A 20,336-nucleotide genomic window follows, 5' to 3' on the forward strand; every position below is an offset into this window, starting at 1 on the left:
TACCAGGAGCAAGGCCTGGCAATGAGTAAGCAATACAAGCATACTTAGTTTCAACCATCGATTGCAAAGCACTCCAGGTCCACCTTTCGGGGATGATGGTAAAGTTCCTACATTGCACATGAATATGGACCCCAAAGGGAAAGGGGTTTGGAGCACATACCGCGGGTCCAGAGAACAGACTGGGCCTGGCAAGATGAGCGAGAACCCGAGAGTATCACTCTCTGCCCAAGCCAAAGGGCCCCTAGGTATGAGGCCTCTGTGGGAAAGACAAGAGCTCAAAAAGGGCAAGCTGAGGATCAGGTTGGGGCCACTGGGATCTCGCAGGCCTGGGTTCAAATCCCAGTTCTACGACTTATGAGCTGGGAGCTTTGGACTGATCTTTCTGAGCTTCCAGGTCCTCATCTGCACAGGAGGGTGAATATTATGCCATCCTTCAAGAAAGCTGGGGGGAGACCAAAGGGGACAAGGCCATGGCCATTCTTTGAAAACCCTGCAATGCTGGAGCGTTTCTCCCCCAGCCTCTGGAGCAGTGCTGCCTCGGCACAGGGATGCTGCTATTCGAGAGAGCCACGTGCCTGGGGCCCTGATCTCACCCCCAGGGGCTCACGTGGCCACTGATTCATTTCAGTGGTGGCTCAGTTTACTGGGGCTCAGAGAGCTTGAGGGACTTGCCCGGTCACACTGTCTCACAGTGAACAGTAGTCCCAGTGGCAGGAATGGGGTCGCGACTAATCAAGCTACCATTTGATGAGCACTCACTACAGGCCAGGCCCCAAGCCATGCTTTGACAGGCACTAGCTCGGCTGCTCATCCCAATGACCCTGTTTGGAAACAAGAAAACCAAGGTGCAGGGACAGGTCCAGCAATATCTTCATCCACCTCTAGCATAGGGTGGAGCTGTGACTGCCACCACAGGTGTCTGAGCCGGGACCGGCCTCAGCGGCGAGGGTAAGAGTGATGGTAGCAGCCAGCAGTGTGCCAGGTGCAGGCTAAGGCTTTGTACTCATTGTCTTTCATCCCCCACATGCTGTGACATGGATTCTATTGCTACCCTCATCCTGCAGATGAGGAAATGAAAGGACGGACACTCAACAATTTGCAGGCACTTTCACATCTTCCCTGGGGCTGTCCAGTCCTGAGGGCAAGCAGAGCTGCTTTTAGAGAGCCTGCCTTCCACAGGGGAAGGCTGAGGCATGGAGGGTTAAGTTAGAGACTAGCCCAGGGTGACCCCAGAGGGAGTTGAGGCAGCCCAGAAATCCCAGTCTCCAATTTCCAACCCAGGGCCCTCTCCTACCCTCCTCCATCCCCCAAAACACTCCAAGAAAGCAGTCAGGGGCCATCTGTGTCCAGTTGGGCCTGAGATTCAGTGGGGGAAAGAGGAGAGAGTGGAGGGGGTGGCTGGCCCCAGGGGACTGCTGAGGCCAGCCTGCCACTTCCAGGAGCGTGCTCGGTCTCTGGACTCATTAGCGATGCTATGACAAGCTCAATTTCCTGGGGCCACTCATTAAAAGTGTTCCTGGGGCACTCACATCCCGTGCCAGGCCAGGCCTCACTAATCATTCACGAGCCAGGCAGGCAGGTGAGGGCTGGCAGGAGCTGGGGCCGGACCCAGCAGCCCACTTTGGCCTGACTCAGCTCGAGGAGAACAGAACGCGTTGTTTTGGAAAAGTTGCCGATTCGCTGTGTGACCTTGAGCAGGTCCTTCTCCCTTCTGGGCTTCACTCTTACCATTTGCTCCCAAGGCGGCGGCGAGGGGCACACAGTTAAAGCTCCCCTCGGGTATCTTCCATCTCCTCCTTCCCCTGATATCTCTCCCTCACCTCTGCAAGTCTTTCTCGAGTTGAAGTGAAATGCCACGGAAGGCGTGGGGGCGGAATCCACCTTTGATTCCCGTCTAAGCTTTTCACCTGAGTCTCTGTGTCGCAGGGGTCAGGGATCAGCCCTGTGAAGGGCTGATGACCTAGAGAGATGGCCTGCCGTGTCTTGAACATCCTGCCACATGCCCACCTCAGGACCTTTGCACTTGCTGTTCCCTGTGCCTGGGCTCGTTTTCTTTTCTTGTTCAGGTCTTTGTTCAAATGTCATCTCCTTCAGGCATTTGTGCAAATGTTCTCTTTTCTGTGAAACCTCCCTGGCTCTTTAAAATTGCACTACCCCCATCCCCTCAAGACTCCACCTGCTTCTCTGCTTTATTTTTCTCCATAACACTTATTACCATTTCATGTACTTATTTATCTGATTTTTATGCTCCCCCCATCCCACCCCACCCCATGAATGTCAGCTCCACAAGTGCAAGGACTTGTGACTGGTTGGTTCACCACTGTTTCCCACTAGAACAATAGCTGGCACACAGTAGGTGCTCAATTAATACTTGTTGAACAAACAAATCAAACACCGTGGGCAGTGCCTGGCACATTGAAGAAATATATGTTTTGATTCTGTAGTCATTCAAGATATATTTGTTACGCATCTACCATGTGCCAGGCCCTGGGGGTACGCTGGTGACCAAGATGGATGGGGTCCCTATTTCCACTTTACTATTTGCAGAGTACTTGGCCATTTACAAAGTGCTTGGTTTCCTTTGCTCAAGCACTTAGGCTCCTTGCCACAGCCCTTGTGACAGATGAGAAAGCTGAGACTGGCCAGGGGAGTCATTTGCTCCCTCTCACAGAGCAAGTTCCCAGCCAAGTCGGGTCCATCTTGTGCTCCAGCTGCTTGGCTGAACTTCTCTTGGGCACTGAGGGCCTGCCCCACCCCTGACATTTCCAATTCTCTCCTGTTTACACCCTCCCTACCCTGCCTCTGGTCTGGCCGGCCTTGCCCCAGGCATCCTGGGAGCTGGAGCAGTTGGCAAACACAGGGAGAGATGGGTAAGCTGCCCCTGCTGCTCAGGCCCGACCTGCACTTTCCAAGCCCCTTTGGACAAGGAGCCTCCCTCAGTTCGCGGGCTGCTGGGGCCCCAGGCTTCCAACCTAGAATGAGAATGACAAGGGAACTTTCACTGAGCTTTTCCGGGGAATAAGCACTATCTCATTTAACCTTCCCCGCAGCACCTCTGAGATGAGCTTTATTCCATTTTAGAGGGGGAAGAAACAGAGGCTCAGGGAGGTAGAGTCACTTGAGCAAGAACCAAATGGTGAGAAAGGAGAGGAGGCCAGGGAATATTCAGGAGCCAGCCTCATTCCCAATGAAGCACTTCTAGATCCCCAGACCCACAGGCTCATTCATAATGCAAATAACAGCACAAATGATAGAAATAAGAGCAAACATTTACTTAGCACCTATCATGTGCAGACTGGGCCCTATGCACTTTAGGCATATGCACCAATCTTCACAACACCCCTGTGAGGTAGGTATTATCAGTCTCCCCATTTTACAGAATAGGAAACCAAGGCCCAGAGAGGCTAAGTAACTTGTCCAAGGTCACACAGCCAGGAAGTGGGAGAGCAAGACTGGAGTCCAGAAAGTCTGGTGCTGGAGTCCATATGCCCATGCTGCCCACCTCCCCTCCACTCCCAAAGGGATTCTAAGGGGATAACAGCCTGGGCAAGGCAGGCTCCTTTTCCAGAGGCAATACCCCTTAAGGGGGCCCACATCTTACAGCAAGAAAAATGGCAGGAGCAGGAAACGGAGCCAGGTCCCCTAGGTTGCCGTCACATTTTGTGCGGGGTAAAAGGCTCTTTCAGAAAAGGCTGTGTCCCCACCACTCCCTGGAGTGGGGCCGCAGGCAGGGCACCACGTCAGGCCTCCGCCGGGCCCCCTGGGCCTGGCTGGGATTCTAGCTCCAGCCATCAGCAGCGCAGTCCATGGCCCTGGGACTCTCTTCTCAGTCAGTCGCCTTCTCTTCCACGCTGGAGCTCTGGGCTGCAAGATGCCCTGCTCTGGGCACCACCAGCTATCTTTGCTGACTAATTGCCAGCCCTTTCCAGGGAAGTCTGCGGGCTCCAGACAGCGTCAGAAAGTTAAAAGGAGCAGGAAGAATTTTCCTTCATTGCCCCCTCACCCAGAAAGCGGCTTCTCTTAAGAGTAAGGTACAAGCAGCATGTTAAAGCCGCGGGGACACGCGGGGACGAGAGTGGCGGTGAACAAGGGCTTCTCTTGTTGTTTCTCCCAACAAAAGGAAAGGGGCCGTTCCCAGCCTGCTGAGCTGAGAGCTGGAGGGCAGAGGGGCTGCTAGCTCCTCCGGGCAGAGCCTGGGGCTGGGCTCTGAGTGGGGCCACGGGCCCAGGGCGGCTTTGTCTTGCCCACACCACCCTCTGTCCCCAGCTCCTCTCAATGCCACCAGGCCCTCTGCTGCCAAGCCATGTGCCCATGGGCAAACGGGTCACCTCGCTGGGCCTTGGTTTCCCTACCAGCAAAGCGGGGCTCCCGGCAGTGGCTGCCTCTCAGCTGTGAGATCAAAGGGATGGAGACATTTAGGGCCAGGGTTCTTTTCTCAGCACTACCGCCATTTGGGTCTAGAGAATCCTCTGTGCTGGAGGCTGTCCTGTGCATTGTAGGATGTTTAGTAGCATCTCTGGACTCTACTCCCAAGATGCCAGTATCACCCCACCACCTTCAGTTGTGACAACTAAAAATGTCTCCAGACATGCCAAATGTCCCCTGGGGCAAAACTGCTTGAGAAGCACTGACTTGAAGCCTTTTACCCAGGGCCTGAAACTCAGGAGGTGCTTTGCCAACATCTTTGGAGCATTTCAGAAGCATCATCTCATCAACCCTGTGAGGTATTTCTATCATCATACCTGTTCTACAGGTGAAGAAACTGAGACACAGAGAGGTTAAGTAACTGGCCCAACATCACACAGCTGGTTAAAAAGCCAGGATTTGAACCCAAGTAGCTGAGCCCAAGTTCTCATCCAGCATGTTTGACCATCCCTGCTGGTTCCTATCTCCAAGAAACCCAACCTTCAGAAAGACTCCCCAGACTTTCAAACTCCTACTGAAGTCTCTGAATGGCACATCTCTCCTCTGGGACACCTTCCTTGATATCCTCACCACAAAGAGCACAGTCACCCCCTCTGCCCTTTGCCTCCACTGAACCAAGTCGGATCAGGGCTTTCAACTATCAAAGTCAGGTTCAAATCCCAGCACCAATACTCACGTGCTAGCTGTGAGATGCTGGGCAAGAAAGTGGCTTCTCCTCTCTGAGCTTCGGTCTCCTCATCTGTAAAATGGGTCCATCACCTCTGCATCATGAAGCATGGCTAAGAGCACAGGCCCTGGAGCCCAAGTGTCAGGGTTCAAATCCCAGCTCCGTCATTTTCCAGCTGTCTGACCTGGGCAGGTGCCTATAGCTCTCCTTTCCTCAGTTTCTGCATCTGTAAAATAGGGGTGATGGCAGCACCTACCCCACAGGGCTGTGATGAGCAGTAAGTGAGCTATCAAGTATATGTCAAGTGCTTGGTGCTTAGTAAGTGCTAGGGAGGTGTTGTTGATGGCTCTTGCAAGGCCTGGTGAGGACTGAGGAGAGGGCATGAATAAGGCATGTGGCCTAGGACATCAACAAACTTAAGTTCTCTTCCTGCAGCCTCCCCCGGACTTTCCTGCAGAGAAACTTAATACTGTTGTAATCAAACCTTCTTTCAGCCCAGATTGCTGATAAGGTCCCTGCAGGAGAACAGAGCAAAGGGGACTGGGGAGGGGGACCTACTTGGGGCTGTGGGTTCATTCCCTTTGGCTGTCCTTCCCCATGTTAATTTCTGGGACAAGTGCACTTGGCAGACAGCCTGGTATCCCTATTTTCCAGATAATAGCTACAGCAGTGATCCTTTATTGAGCACTTACTATGCGCCCGGCATTTTCTAATCTTCCCAGTAGGTGGGTTTTATTCTGCCTACCATGCGGATGAGGAAATCGAGGCTCAGGGAAGGGAGATACTTGGCAGGAGCAAGTATGTGTGTATCTTCCCAAGGCCCCTCCTGCATCTCTGCTAAAGAGAGAGCAGTTCAGGTGCCATGTGACTTGTTCCAGGTCCTAGCTAGGTCTGGCCCTAGGTGGGGTGCTGACTTTGTGTTCTCAAGATCCAGGGGTGTCAGAAAATCCCATTCCCCAGCTGCTCATCAGTCCAAAGGGCACTGTCCTGTTCGGTTGGGTCAGGAAACCCGATCTTGCTCCCTGCTGCACCCCGGGAATCACGCTGGCCTGTTTACACACCTGGCGGGAGCTCCAGGAAAGTGGAAAGTTGGCTGGACCTCAGAGGAAAGGTTCCGAGGCCAAGGTCTGTGTGTCCCCTTGGGGAGAGGGCAAGGGGTCAGAGCTGGCAGGGGGAACACTTGGGGGCACAGAGGAGGGCTCTGGGACCCACTGGCTGGGAAACGCTGAGAAAGCCCCTTCATGTTCTCTCTGGGCCTCAGTCTTCCCAGCTGAGAAACAAGGGGGCTGAAACACTGATTCCAGCTCAAATGTTCCACGAATTGGGAAGCAGTCTGGGGACTTAGAAAGTGGACATGTTCTGAAGTCAGAAAGACCTGGATTCAAATCCAAACTCTTTCACTCAACACTCATTTACTAAACACCTACTACATACCAGACACTGTTCTAGGCACTAGGGATGCTGCAGGGAACAAGACAGACACTCATTATTGTGCCATTACTTTGTCCATAGCCTGTAGGGGAGGCAGACACTAAACCAATAAATGATAATTTCAGATTAGGATAAGTGTCACAAAGGAAATAAAACAGGAAGCTCTTTTATAGAGCGACTTACGGGATGAGGAGGGCAAGTGTGCTTGAGAATGCGTAACCAAGGAAGACTCCTCGGAGGAGGTGCCATTGGAGCTAGGATCCGAATGACCAGAAGGATCCAGCTGTGGAAGATGAGGAGCCAGAACATTCCAGGCAAGTGCAAAGGCTCTGAGCAGGAGCAAGCTTGGCCAGTTTGAAGGACCAGGAGAAGGGGGTTAAGGCAGGAGCACAGTGAGAGAGGAGAAGCAGGCGGGAGATTAGGTTGGACAGTTGGCAGAGCCAGATTATGCAGGACCCTGGGGGCCACAGCTGGGAGATTGGATTTCATTTTAAAATCCACTTAGCTGGGTGACTTTGGGTCATTCTACTGCTCTGACCCTTGGCTGCTTCCTCTTTTGCTTTATAGGGATGTGCAACCAGCATAACAGCTGGTGCTTAGTAGGTGCTCAGTCAGTGGTAGTGGCTGCTTTCCCCAATTCCTGCCCTCCCCGGTGAGTGTGCCCTGGAAGTCTGCATCTAAAGAGTTGAGAAGATGGGCTCCTTTCTCCCCTGGTGAGGACTTTTCCGACCTCTGGGATTTTGCTCCTGCCATTCCCCACACCCCTGGGGCCCCCTTCCCTCCTCTTTTCACCTTGCCATAGCCAATCCAAATGCAAAGCCAGTGGAAGACAGGAAGGCTTCCTGGCTCCCAGCCTGACTCCCAGGGCTTCGTGGTGAGTCTCACAGCCTGTCCCTATCATTAGATCTTCCCCGCACCCCCCAACCCACTCTCAGATTCACCTCTGATTGTTTCCAGAGTGTCCTGGGTCAGCACCTTTAAGCTGGGCCTCACGCACTCGGGAGGCAAGGAACCTCGCAGTTGAGAGCAGGAGGTTAGGAGCCAGCTCGGGAACCAAAGCCACAGCTGCCATCTGCCAGCCTTGTGCCGGTGGGCAGGGACACCACCTCTCTGCACCTCCAGCTCCTCACTGGGAAAATGGAGATGTTGACGGGAGCTCCTCTTGGGGCCATGGTGAGGATGAATGAGATAATGCATGCTGAGCACTTGGCCTATGACTGAAACTCCTTCACGCATTCAGCACGTATTTATTGAGCACCTGTTATATGCCAGGCACTGTAGATACAATGGTGAGTGAGACAGATAAAAATCCCTGTCCTTGTAAAGCTTATATCCCACAGGGGAATACAGATACGGTACTGACAACCACGTAATTAAAAACATAATATATTACCAAGTGTGACAAGGGCCATGAGAAAAATAACGAGGAAAGGGAATGGAGTGTAAAGGGCTTTCATTTCCTGTTTTAGACACCACAGTCAGGGGGGGCCTACTTTCAGGAGGTAAGTTCTAAACTGGGAACTGAATGAAATGAGGGAGCAGGCCTTACAGATATCTGGGGGAAGTGCATTCCAGGCAGAGAGAACAGCAGGTGCAAAGGCCCTGGGGTCAGAGCAAGCTTGGGATATTTAAAGAACAGCAGAGAGGCCATAGTGGCTTGAACAGAAGTGAGAGGAAGAGGTTTTGGGAGATGGGGTTGGTAAGGGCACAGGGAGCCAGAGCTCCCACCAAGTGACCGATAAATATTAATTGTCCCTATCCTGTTTCGAGAGCCTATATAGAACAGAAGTGAACTTGACCTCTGACCTCCAACCCCTCACCCCTCATCTAGAAATCAGGCTTCAGGAATAAAAACATTGATGACAGAGAGCCTGGGACAGCGTGTTCATACTGGACAAGGAAAGGAGGGTGGAAGTACCCACACTCTCTCTGCCAGGCATTGGCTGTGAGGCCTCGGGCTGGCTGTTTCCTTCTCTGGGCCTCAGTTTCCTCTTTACGTAAGTTAAGCCAGAATGATCACCACATTCCAAAATGTTCTGACCATAACTGCAGTAATAATAGCTGACATTTATTGACTGCTTGCTATTGCCAGGCATGTCACTACATGCTCCAAACAGAAATGCGTTGCATCCCCACAGCGACACTCTGCTGGCATGTGGTTAGACCCAATCTCCAAAGAAAACCGAGACTCAGTACTGAACCTTTCAGCACAATTCTTCCCACCAAATGCTTCCATTTCCCCTTATGGGCTTCTTTAAGTCACGTTTCAAAGATTCCTCCAAGAAAAAAATTATTAAAGATTAGATTGCCAGAAAAACAAAATTTGTGAAGCCCTCTGAGATGCCTGTTTTCCATATATGAACTTATTCATTCATCACAAAACCCTGGGAGGAAAAGAGTATTAATATTTCCATGTTTTAGATGGGGAAACGGGTTTAGAGAGGTGAAGATACACCTTCTGAGTCACACGGCTTATCATGGGCAGAGGCCAGAGATTAACTTGTATCTGACTGAGTTCAAGGCTTTTCACCCACCAGGCTCACTCCCCAACACAAGGGTTTGCGTCCCAGGAACAAGGGGTCTACATGATGGGACACATCTGTGAATGCCCGACAATTAGTGCCTCCGAATTTAGAGGCAGACACGGGGCGGAACTTCCCAAACCTTCTCCTGGGAGAACCAATCCTGCGTAGTGGTGGTTCTGCTATAACAAATTACCTCAAATTTCATGGCTTAAAACAACACACAGTTAGTCTCTTACAGTTCTGGAGGTCTGAAATCCTAAATCATTTTCACTCGGGAAAAGTCACGTGCAGGCAAGACTGGTTCCTTTTGGAGGCTCTGGGGGGAACCCGTCCCTTGCCACTTCCAGCTTCTAGAGGTCACCTGCATTCCTGGCTGGTGCCCCCGTGGCACTGCCTCTTCTCTCTCTACTTCTGTTGTCACATCCTGGGTTCCACTTAAAGGACCCCTGGGACTACGTCAGATCCACCTGGAGAAATGCAGGACTACCTCCCCAGCTCAAGAGCCTGAGCTCAATCACGTCTGCAAAGTCTCTGTTCTAGTTTGCTAATGCTGCCAGAATGCAAAACACCAAGGATGGATTGGCTTTTATAAAGGGGGTTTATTTGGTTACACAGTTAGTCTTAAGGTCACAAAGCGTCCACGGTAACACATCAGCAATAGGGTACGTTCACTGGAGGATGGCCAACGGTGTCCGGAAAACCTCTGTTAGCTGGGAAGGCATGTGGCTGGCATCTGCTCCAAAGTTCTGGTTTCAAAATGGCTTTCTCCCAGGACGTTCCTCTCTAGGCTGCAGTTCCTCAAAAATGTCACTCTTAGTTGCACTTGGGATATTTGTCCTCTCTCAGCTTCTCCAGAGCAAGAGTCTGCTTTCAACAGCCGTCTTCAAACTGCCTCTGATCTGCAGCTCCTGTGCTTTCTTCAAAGTGTCTGTCTTAGCTGTAGCTCCTCTTCAAAGTGTTGTTACTCTCAGCTGCACTGAGTTCCCTCTGCCTGGCGGCTCATTTATATAGCTCCACTGATCAAGGCCCACCCTGAATGGGTGGGGCCACGCCTCCATGGAACTATCTAATCAGAGTCATCACTGCAGGTTGGGGCACAGTCCATGGAAACAGTCAAAGAATTCCAATCTAATCAGCACTAAAATGTCTGCCCCACAAGATTGTATCAAAGATAATGGTGTTTGGGGGACATAATACATTCAAACTGGCACAGTCTCTTATGCCTGTAAGGAAGCATGTTCTCAGGCTCTGGGGATCAGAATTTCCACCCTTTGGGGAGTTATTATCCAGCCTGCTACAGGCCAGGAGACTTCCTTTATTTGACACCCAGCAGGTCAGCCATGGGGCCCCCTCATTTTACAGATGAAACCAAGGCCCTGAGCATGTCAGACTCACCCAAACTCTTAGCTTGTTTGGATGAGCAGGGCCAGAGGCCAACCTCATGAATCCCCAGACAAGGCACACATCCAGGCTGGGTCTGATATTTCTTGAGGGCTAAGAGACCAACTCCAAAAGCCCAATCATACACAGAAGGATAGTAAAGAACACCAAGTTTACTCCCTTTCCAGATCTTTCTTCTCTTGATTACCTCCAAAAGAAAGCCTTACTGGTACTAGCGTGTCTTTAATGGCTTTCTTGATCATTTTCTTCCCTTTGGAACAAAGAAAGAGCAGGTCTCAGACCTTTGGCTTCAAGCAGCCAGAATTAACCAATGTTGGATATTTAGATATTTATTGCTACAGCTTTCTTCTATTAATCATTCATTATTCTGGCTTTCCATACATGGTAGTAATGTAAAATTTCCTTTTTAAGACAATGTATTTAAATTCAAGAGGGATAAGTGAGGGGAACAAAATGTAATTAAGTAAATATTACTGAGTGGTAAGGGGATCTGGAAAAAACGATGTGAGCGGTATTTGGATGATGAAAGCCAAATCAAACCCCACCCGACTTTCAGGTACATATGGACAATTTCCTTATCCAAGCAAGCTCTTTGGGGTTTAAGACATGAACCCCAAAAGTACATAAAAGCACTTGGCAGTGTCTGACCAGAGACAGTGCTTGATCCATGGGACTCACAATGTTTTTCTGAGAAGCCCCTGCTAGGGGAAAACGTAAGGGGCCCCTTAGAATCCTGGCCTCCCTGTCTTCCAAAATCCAGGACCAAGAGAGAAGTGACTGACTTAATATTTAGTAGCTGTGTGACCTTAGGAACATTACTTAACTTCTCTGTACTTTCCTCATCTGTAAAAATGGGAATAATCATAGCTCCTACTTCATAAAGCTGATGTAAAGAGTAAATGAGCTAAAAGTGAAAGGCACTTTAAACGGCATATGGAAAATGTGCAAAAGCATTTTTTTATCTACTGCTACTATTATTTTTACTAAACTCCCATTTTTTATTGGAAATTTCCTGTATCTTCTCTTAATTAAGTCTCATAACAGCCCTTTGGGAGGGCATGAGTCCTTCCCATTTCACAGATGAGGAAACCACAGCTCAGAGATGTGAAGTCTTCAACCCAGGCTCCCCTATCCAACAGTGTCAGCGCCAGGATCCAGGCCCAGATCTGCCCAACTCTAAGGTCCAACTCCTTCCACCATTTTAACTTCTATGAGCCTCAGTTTCCTCATCTGAAAAGTGGGAGAGCTAATGCATACTTTAATCGTTGAAGGAAAGAGTAAGAACTTATGGTGCCAGCACCATATATTATTTTACTAAGTCCAAATAATAACCCAATAAGGCAGTTATTATTATGGCTGGTGGATAAAAGAAGAAACCGAGTCCCAGAGAAATCAAATGACTTGCCCAAGGCCACAGAGCAAATATGGGGAATGAGAATCTAGATCTATTTCAAAAGCCTCAAAATTGGGAATGAAATGACCATTTTTCCGGTCACATGCCTAAATCCCTCACCCCTCCCCAACATCTCATCCTGAGAATTAGGAGGATGCAACAAAGTGGAAATCTTGACCTTACAGATGTACTGACATCCTCTAAAAGATCCACCACCCCATATGCTAGCCCATATGACACCTTTGTGCAAAATAGGAAAAAGGGCAGATCCAGTGTGCATGATTTGTCGTGTGGAATGCAGGTTGGTTCAGCCTCACTTGCCTGCTCAGGACCCTTTGTGCAGTACTCAATGAGCACAACACTCCATTATCAGTCCTGCCCCAGAATACCCTCAAATTCCTCCTCCTCAAAGCATCCTTAGAAAGAGTCATCTGTGAGTGCCCATCCTAAGAACTCATCTTGGTCAGATAGTTAGTTTAGCTTAACTTGTTCTCAGTGGGTACAAGGCAGGAAAGGGGGCAAGACTTGTCTGCAAATACATGGAGCTGGTACTTATTTGCAAGCCTGCTCTAATAGTCCTGTCTGTCCAGACTGGCTGCCCAAGGCCATTCCCCATACCTCCAACTACCAAGCCAGTCATTCAACCTTGGAAAACTTTAAGGAGGTCCTTCCAACAGCAACCTGGCTTCCCGAGGCTCCAGCAATCTTTGTAGCAAGAGCTGGGATCCCCAGTGGCACTGGAATTGCAACCACTGCATTCCAGAACTGCATCCCACTCAGCATATTTCCTCCCTGCTGACAGTGTTTCCAAGCCAGGAGGACATAATGTAAGAATTGTTCCCGCCAGATATGCCCTAGGTATTGACCCCAGGCTCCCTGTGGGCCAGCTCTCATCAGCTGCCAGGGGACAGGTATATAGAGCCTGTAGACATCATCAGGCAGGAAAACCAGGGCCCAAAGGGGGCAGTCCCTCACTTCAAGACCACACAGTAAACGGAAAATGCCCAAGCATCTTGGCCGTCATCCCTGATCCAATATCTGGCAAGTTTGCAAAAGCTATTGGTAACCCATATGTACACTACAACCTGCATTGGTGGCTCTAGGTTTTTTATGTGACAGGTTTAGAAGTGGCAGTCCATGGGGGTGCAGATGGACAGATGGATGCAGAAAACACTTATCTTGAAGCTACATTTGCACAGCAAGCACAATGGTTTTAAGCAAGACCACCAACCTTTGTTTGGGGAGGCTATCAGAGGGAGTGACTGGTTAAGATGGCAGGACTTGTCTTAATCTCTGCTTTAAATGTATGCCACAGATCAATAAAAAGAGTAATATTCTCTAAAGGTGCTTTTATTCACATTGTACATTAGATTGAGAAACATGTCAGTTATTACTATCTAAGAATATAATAATGAGAACTATAATAAATATTATTTTATGGGGCTGGAGGAGGCTTCAAGTACACTGGTAGAGATTTTGCAGGAGATGAAGGCCCTCTAAGAAGCTGGACCTGCCTCCTGGGAGGAGGACCTGGTGTACTGGTCACTTAAAGAGGGAGTGACATCTAGGGTCACACAAGGCCTCCACCGGGGGGGGGGCAAGAAGTGGTTCTCATTGAATTATAACTAAGGAGCAAATGTAAAGCATAGTGGCTGAAAGCAGACTCTGCATTCTGGCTTCATACCAGCTGTGCAACCTCAGGCAAGTCACCTAACCTTTCTTCGGTTATTTCCTCACCTGTCAAATGGGGATGCCAACAGCAGCTGCCTCCCAGGTTGCTGTGGGACCATGCCTGGGAAGCTTTCAGCATTGGCTGAGCATCCAGTGAAATCTCACACTCACCAGTCTTATCACCATTACAGGGGGTTACAGGTACTCACTGTTATTCTCCCTGCTCCCTGCTGTAGTCACATCGCTGGTGTTCATCAGGAGGTGGATTCACTGTGAAGCTAATGAAGCTTAAGTTCAAAGCCCCTCCCAAACCCTGCACTGAATTTTGAATTTGTAAATTTGTATTTTTTTTTTTTTTAAAGAAAGTCCCCTAAAATAGCATATGCTTCAGGTTCCATAACACTTGGATCTGCCCCTGGGTTCATAGATCTTGCTAGAAGGCAAAGCAGAGAGAAGCTGTCAGATCCCCATTGAGGACACAGAGGCTGTGTGCTTCATCTCTTCTTCCCCAGAGCTCGGCCTGGGGCCCTGCAGACAACAATTAAAGCTCACCTACCCATCCGTCCACTACTGACGTTTCACGAAGTGAGCACACTTACTTCCTTGCCCCCAAATCCCTCACATCAATCCCGAGGAGCTGACAGGGTAAGGGCTCCATTTTTACAGAAAAGGAAGTGTGATACAAAGAAGAAAGAAGATGGGATCAGATAGTGGCCCAGGGTGGGCTGGTTGTAGCATTTATCGTTTTTCTCTTTTACAAGTCAAAGATGGCCAATAGCTTGGATAATCCCACATTAAAGCAGTTGCTTGTGTACTAGTTTTGGGTCTTCTGGATGCTGCCTCATCCTCGTGCCCAAGGAGGACTCCTTCCAGGCAGCCCTCTGTAAACTTGTCTCCCAGCTCCCCCTGGTCTCAGCTGCTCACTGCTGGGTAACGCACCACTAGAGCACATCCTCTGTTTACTTTTGTTTTGGTGGTTTGACTGTGTCGTCATTGGGGGATGGCGAAGCAACTCCTGGAGATGGAAGCCTTGTCTTAGGTGCCTCGTGCCCTCCTGTAGTGTGCAGGAGGGGCTGGGCATGGGTAACGGACCCAACAGGGACCTGAGGAACCACCTCCAGCCAGCCCCCTTTCGTGTCAATTTTCCTAATGACACTCCTGACCCCAGCCTGCAGCCTTTGATATTTTAGGGATTCCTTTCTTTGGGAGTCTGGAAATAGCATGGGTTCTGGATTGTGACAAGCCAGGGGATGAATCCCCACTCAGCCCTGTGCTGTGTGACTCTGAGGAAGTCACTTCACTCAGGCTCTCTGAGCCTCCGTTTTCCTCTCTGGAAAATGGGGTAAATAATCCTCGCCCTCCAAAGGGCACTGAAGTGATTAAGTGAAGTGATGTCTGTAAGGCACCTTGCCCCTAGTTAGTGCTCCCTAAGTCCTGGCTGTCCCTGTCATGTGAGGGGACTGCGGCACAGTCAGACCAGCCAACGCATATTAAACACTTACTTTGTACCAAGGGCGGCTGGAAGAGATTTACACACATTGCCCCATTTAATATTCACCACAACCCTATGGATTAGTCCATAATTTCCACCCTTTTTACACAGGAGTGGACCGAAGTTCCCAGAGGTTGGTGAGGTGCCCCAGGTCACACAGCTCCGCACTTACGGAGCGCGCACGGTGCCTGCCCGGTGAATGTGCACAGCGTGCCCGGCACCTCGCTCCAGCGCGATAAAGAGAAATTCCTGGAGAAGTGAGATGGTCCAGACTACTGGGTGGGACTCAGGCTCCAAGGAGCAGCCCAGAAGGGGGTTGAGGGGTTGGAGTTGAGGGGTGTCCAAGCGGCCCAAGGCAGGGTGAAGGGAAGGGGAGAGAGGGTGTCCGGTGCAACCTGTCTCCACTAGGACCTCAGAGGCTGGGAGGAGGGGTTCCTGCGTGTGGCACGGCCCCCCAAGGGGCAGGATGGGGGGGGCGGAGACCTAAGGCGTTACCTTGGGCGGGAGGGTGAAGACCACCGGCAGCAGGACGAGCGGCGTGAACAGCAGCACCAGCAGCCGCCGCGCGCTCCACACCTTCTTGGCCACTGCCGCCAGCGCCGCCATCTGCGCGACCGCCCCGCCGAGCCCGGCCAGTGCGCGACTGCCCCGTGCCTGGCCCTCGGCGCCGGCTTAAAGCCTGGGGGAGGGTCCGGGGAGGGGACTGCGCTTGGGGACCCGCCCTCTCTCTACTCGTCCCGAAGGACTGGGTGGGAGAGGTCCCCGAGAAAGTTAAGAAAAGTTAGACACAAGAATTGAGGAACCGGGACTCCAGCCCCGAAGGCAGCGCGCGTCTGAGCTCCAGTTTAATAAGCATCGCTATGGGCCTGGGGGACAACTGGCTTCACCTTTCCTCGCCATTGTTTCCTCGCCGGTAAAATGGGCGATAATAACAATTAGAGCACTTACTATTATTACCTGAGCTCACATTCTGGCTCTGCCACATAGTACCTGCGTCGCCTTGAGCAACAAGCTCTGACCCTCACTTTACTCATCTGGAAAATGGGGCTGACGATAATAATAGCCTCTACCAGACAATGAGGGTTGTTGGGAAGTGTCAGTAAGTTAATGCATGTCAACTGCTTAGCGCAGCACCTGACATACAGGAAGTGCTCAGAAGTCATTACTGCTGTTGATATTGTTATTTGTATTTTCTCCCAAGTTGGGTCACTTGTAGTGGGCTGGAGCCCAGAAGAGCCTCTGGTACAATCCTGCTTCTGGGATTCCCTTGCTGGGTAAATTCTCTGAACCTCTGACTGCCAAGAAACGGGCTATTGACAACGGGATGTTACCTCCTTCCTTTCTCTGACTATCCCACCTAAAAAGCTGCCTGGAAAGAGAAGAGTGCTGAGAAGGGAGGCCCAAGACAGGGATTCTCATTTTGTTCACTGATGTCCAGCCAATGCCTAAGACTGTGCTCAATAAATGAAGGGATACAGGGGATATGGATGCTTTGTCATTTCAAGGCTCCTTATACCTGTCTGTATTTTTCTCCTACTTTTTTCAAACATGTCATGGGTACCAAGCACTGTGTTAACTGCTTTAAAAGCATCATCATACTTAAACCTCCATGACGTGTGTGCCCTTGCTGTCCCTATTTCCCAGAGGAGGAAACTAGAGCTCCCAAAGGAGATTCTGTTTGTCCACGAAAGACAGGGAAGCCTCTTTTTGTTGTTCCCACTCCCTGATCTTCACCCCTCAGCTTTCCCTGTATTTTGATGCCTTCAAGCTCCTTTCATTTGCACGCATACTCCCACCTCCATGAGAGGTAGCCAGGCAGATGCCATTTAGACTCATTTTAAAGACGGGAAAATTGAGACCTGGAGAGTTTGAGACTAACCTGCACCTACTACAGCTTTTTTTTTTTTTTCTTCTCCCTCCCTTCCTTCCTTCCCATATATCTTTTTATTGGCTTCCTTCCCTTCTTAGAACTGCCAAAACCATGACTTAGTGAGCTACTATTTACTGAACATCTAAACAAGCCAGGATCTGTGAGGCCCACATGTCACAAGCCACTCTTCAATGAACCCAAGCTGCCCTCTGAGAAAAATGTTAGAATATGTGCAGGCAAAGTGGCTTAATGGTTGAGTCACGCTTTGGGTGACAGCACATCTGGTTCAAATCCCAGCTTGGCTACTTACCAGCTGTGTGACCTTGGGCAAGTGCTTCGAAGACTCAGTTTCCCCATCTGCACAGTGGGGTCAATAATAGCACCTCCTAGTGCTGTGAGGAGCCCATGAGTTAATGCATGCAAAGCACATACAGCCCATGAACTGTAAACTCCATGTGTTGTTTTTTTTAATTCAGTTTTATTGAAATATATTCACATACCATTACAATCACTCATGGTATACCATCAACTGTTCATGGTACGATCATATAGTTATGCATTCATCACCACAATCTATTTTTGAACATTTTCCTTACATCAGAATCAGAATCAGAATAAAAAATAAAAGTAAAAAAAGAACACCCAAACCATCCTCCCCATCCCACTCCATTTATCATTTAGTTTTTATCCCCATTTTTCTACTTATCCATCCATACACTAGATAAAGGGAGTGTGATCCACAAGGTTTTCACAATCACACTGTCACCCCTTGTAATCTACATTATTATATAATCGTCTTCAGGATTCCAGACTACTGGGTTGGAGTTTGGTAGTTTCAGGTATTTACTTCTAGCTATTCCAATACATTAAAACCTAAGAGGTGTTATCTATATAGTGCATAAGAATGTCCACCAGAGTGACCTCTCGACTCCATTTGAAATCTCTCAGCCACTGAAACTATTTCGTCTCATTTTGCATCCCTCTTTTGGTCAAGAAGATATTCTCAATCCCCATGTGTTAGTTATTACTATTATTTGGTTAAGCAGATATCAGTCTGTGACACATAGACAGGTACCTGTGAAAGAAAGAATGCAAATGAGCAGCAGAGAGATAGGCAAGCAGTTTTGGGAAAGGCAGAAACTGCTCCCAGAAGAGGCAGGCACGGTCAACCTCATAGTCCATCATAATAAGCAATAGAAGAGGAAGCCAGCACATGCCAAGCACAATAACCTTAATTATGGGCAAGAAAGTGACTCAGGGTCTTTATTCACCCACATCTGTCCATGCAGGGTTGCCATGAGCTGGCTATGTCCCTTGAGCAAAGGCCACAGCTCCAGTCGAGGGGGACTTTTCCATACAGTGTCTGCAGGGTCTGGTAACTGCTCCCTCCCCACCCTCAGGCCCACTTGGCACTTTATTACTGGCCATGAGGTCTGCTCTACACTGTACCCTGCTCACTCCTCCATAATTCGTGCTCAGGGTGAGTGTGCCAGCTGTTTCCTGCTGGGACACTGACTGATACAACTTATTAATAAAAGGATAGACAGAGAATGCACAGATCTCTACCACCCAAAACAAGTATAAAACACATCCATCTCCTCAGGATATTCTCTCCTGCCCCATTCAAGCCTATTCCTCACTCAACCACGTAACCACTGATCTGATTTCAATCATTATAGATTGTTTGCTTGTTCTAGAATTTCAGATACATGGAATCACACAGTATATACTCTTTTGTACACATTTTCTTTCACTTAATATCATGCATTTAAGTTTTATCCATGTTGTTGCACGTTATCAGTTGTTCTTTTTGATTGCAGAATAGTATTCCATGGTATGGTTAGTTATCCCACAACTTGTTCAGCCATTCTCCTGTTGTTGGGCATTTTCAGTTTTGAACTATTACCATGAACATTTTTGTACAAGTGTTTTGTGGACATATGTTTTTATTTCTCTTAGATAAACACCTAGGAGTGGTGTTACTGGGTCATAGGACAGATGGACATTTACTTTTATCAGAAATTGCCTCGGGGTTCTTGGAGTGTGCCAAAGTAGAATTTACACGTCTATAAGCAATGTTTGAAAGTCTGCAGTTGCTTCAGATATTCACCTAGCATTAAGTACTGTCTTTTTTTTGGCTATTCTAGAGAGTATGCAATGGTATCTTATTTTTGTTTTAACTTTAATATCCCCGATGACTAATGATGTTGTGCATTTTTTTCATTAACTTATTGTTCATTTATATATCTTTTTGTCATTTTTTGTACCATATTATCCATATTCTTATGTATTTGTAGAAGATTTTAAAAATAGATCGCTGTCTATTATAAATATATATTTATATGTTATACATAATTATATTGACATATATAATCATAATTATATAATACATTCTCTTTATTATATTTTATATTATAAATATATATTTATTATAACTATGTCATTGATCTTGTACTATCATGTTTCATTGATCTACTTCCCTGTCCTTATGCTATAACCACACAAGGTTCATTTACTGCAGCTTTATAGTAATTCTTGAAATTAAGTGGTGTGTCATCCAACTTTGTTTTTTTAAAAAAGAAGTTTTTATTATTCCAGATCCTTTGCCTTTCCATATAAATTTAAGAATCAGCTTGTCCATTTAGTAAAAAAAATCTTGTTGGCATTTAAACTATAGATCAATTTAGGGCAACTAGACATCTAAATAATATTGGGTTTGACCATCCATGAACACAGTATATCTCTCCGTTTATTCACATCCTTAATTGCCTTCAACAGTGGTTTAGACTTTTCAGTGTTGATGATTAACACGTCTTTTGTTAGATTTCTTCCTAAGTATTTGAATTTTTTTTTCTTTTTTAAATAAGTTTTTATTTAAAAGTTTTTGATTTACAGAAAAATTGTGAAGATAGTATGGAAATTCCCATATACCCTACACGGAGTTTCCCCTATTATTATTATTTTACATTAGGATGGCTCATTTGTTACACTTATTGAACCAACATTGACAAATTATGAACTAAAGTCCTTACTCATATTTCCTTGCTTATTATGTTATTATTGCCTCAGTTATAGTGTCCTTTTTCTGTTCTAAGGTTCCATCCATATTAAATTACATTTATTTGACGAGTCTCCTGAGAATTCTTTTGTCTGTGACATTTTCTCAGCCTTTCCCTGTTTTTTATTCTATTGAGAGTTTTGAGGACTACTGTTCAGGTATTTTGTGCAATGTCCCTCAACTAGGATTTGTCTAAGTGTTTCCCTAGTGATTTCTTCTTCAAGCTATTGGTTTTTCAAGATGTGCTGTTTAGTTTCCACATATATATAAATTTTCCAGTTTTCCTTCTGTTATTGATTACGGGCTAAATTCCATTGAATAGAAGTCAAACAAGATACTTTGTATGATTTCGATGTTTTAAGTTATTGAGAATTGTTTGTGACCTAACAAATGGTCTATCCTG

The 20,336-nt window shown here is 47.9% G+C and overlaps 1 protein-coding gene across 2 annotated transcripts in view; it reads right to left on the reverse strand.

Moving 5' to 3' along the window:
- The window catches only part of SLC13A3 (solute carrier family 13 member 3), an 85,281-nt gene extending 69,626 nt beyond the window's left edge, over positions 1-15,655 (reverse strand). Inside the window, exon 1 of one of the 2 annotated variants that reach the window (XM_037810943.1) lies at positions 15,501-15,655. In XM_037810943.1, the coding sequence (XP_037666871.1) occupies positions 15,501-15,611 (111 nt within the window). In that variant the 5' untranslated portion in view covers positions 15,612-15,655. The remainder of the gene's footprint in view (positions 1-15,500) is intronic. The other variant, XM_037810944.1, reaches the window with a different exon arrangement.
- Between the last annotated feature and the right edge of the window lie 4,681 nt (positions 15,656-20,336).

The sequence above is a fragment of the Choloepus didactylus genome, chromosome 19 (assembly GCF_015220235.1).
Source record: "Choloepus didactylus isolate mChoDid1 chromosome 19, mChoDid1.pri, whole genome shotgun sequence".
Taxonomy (NCBI): Eukaryota; Metazoa; Chordata; class Mammalia; order Pilosa; family Megalonychidae; genus Choloepus; species Choloepus didactylus.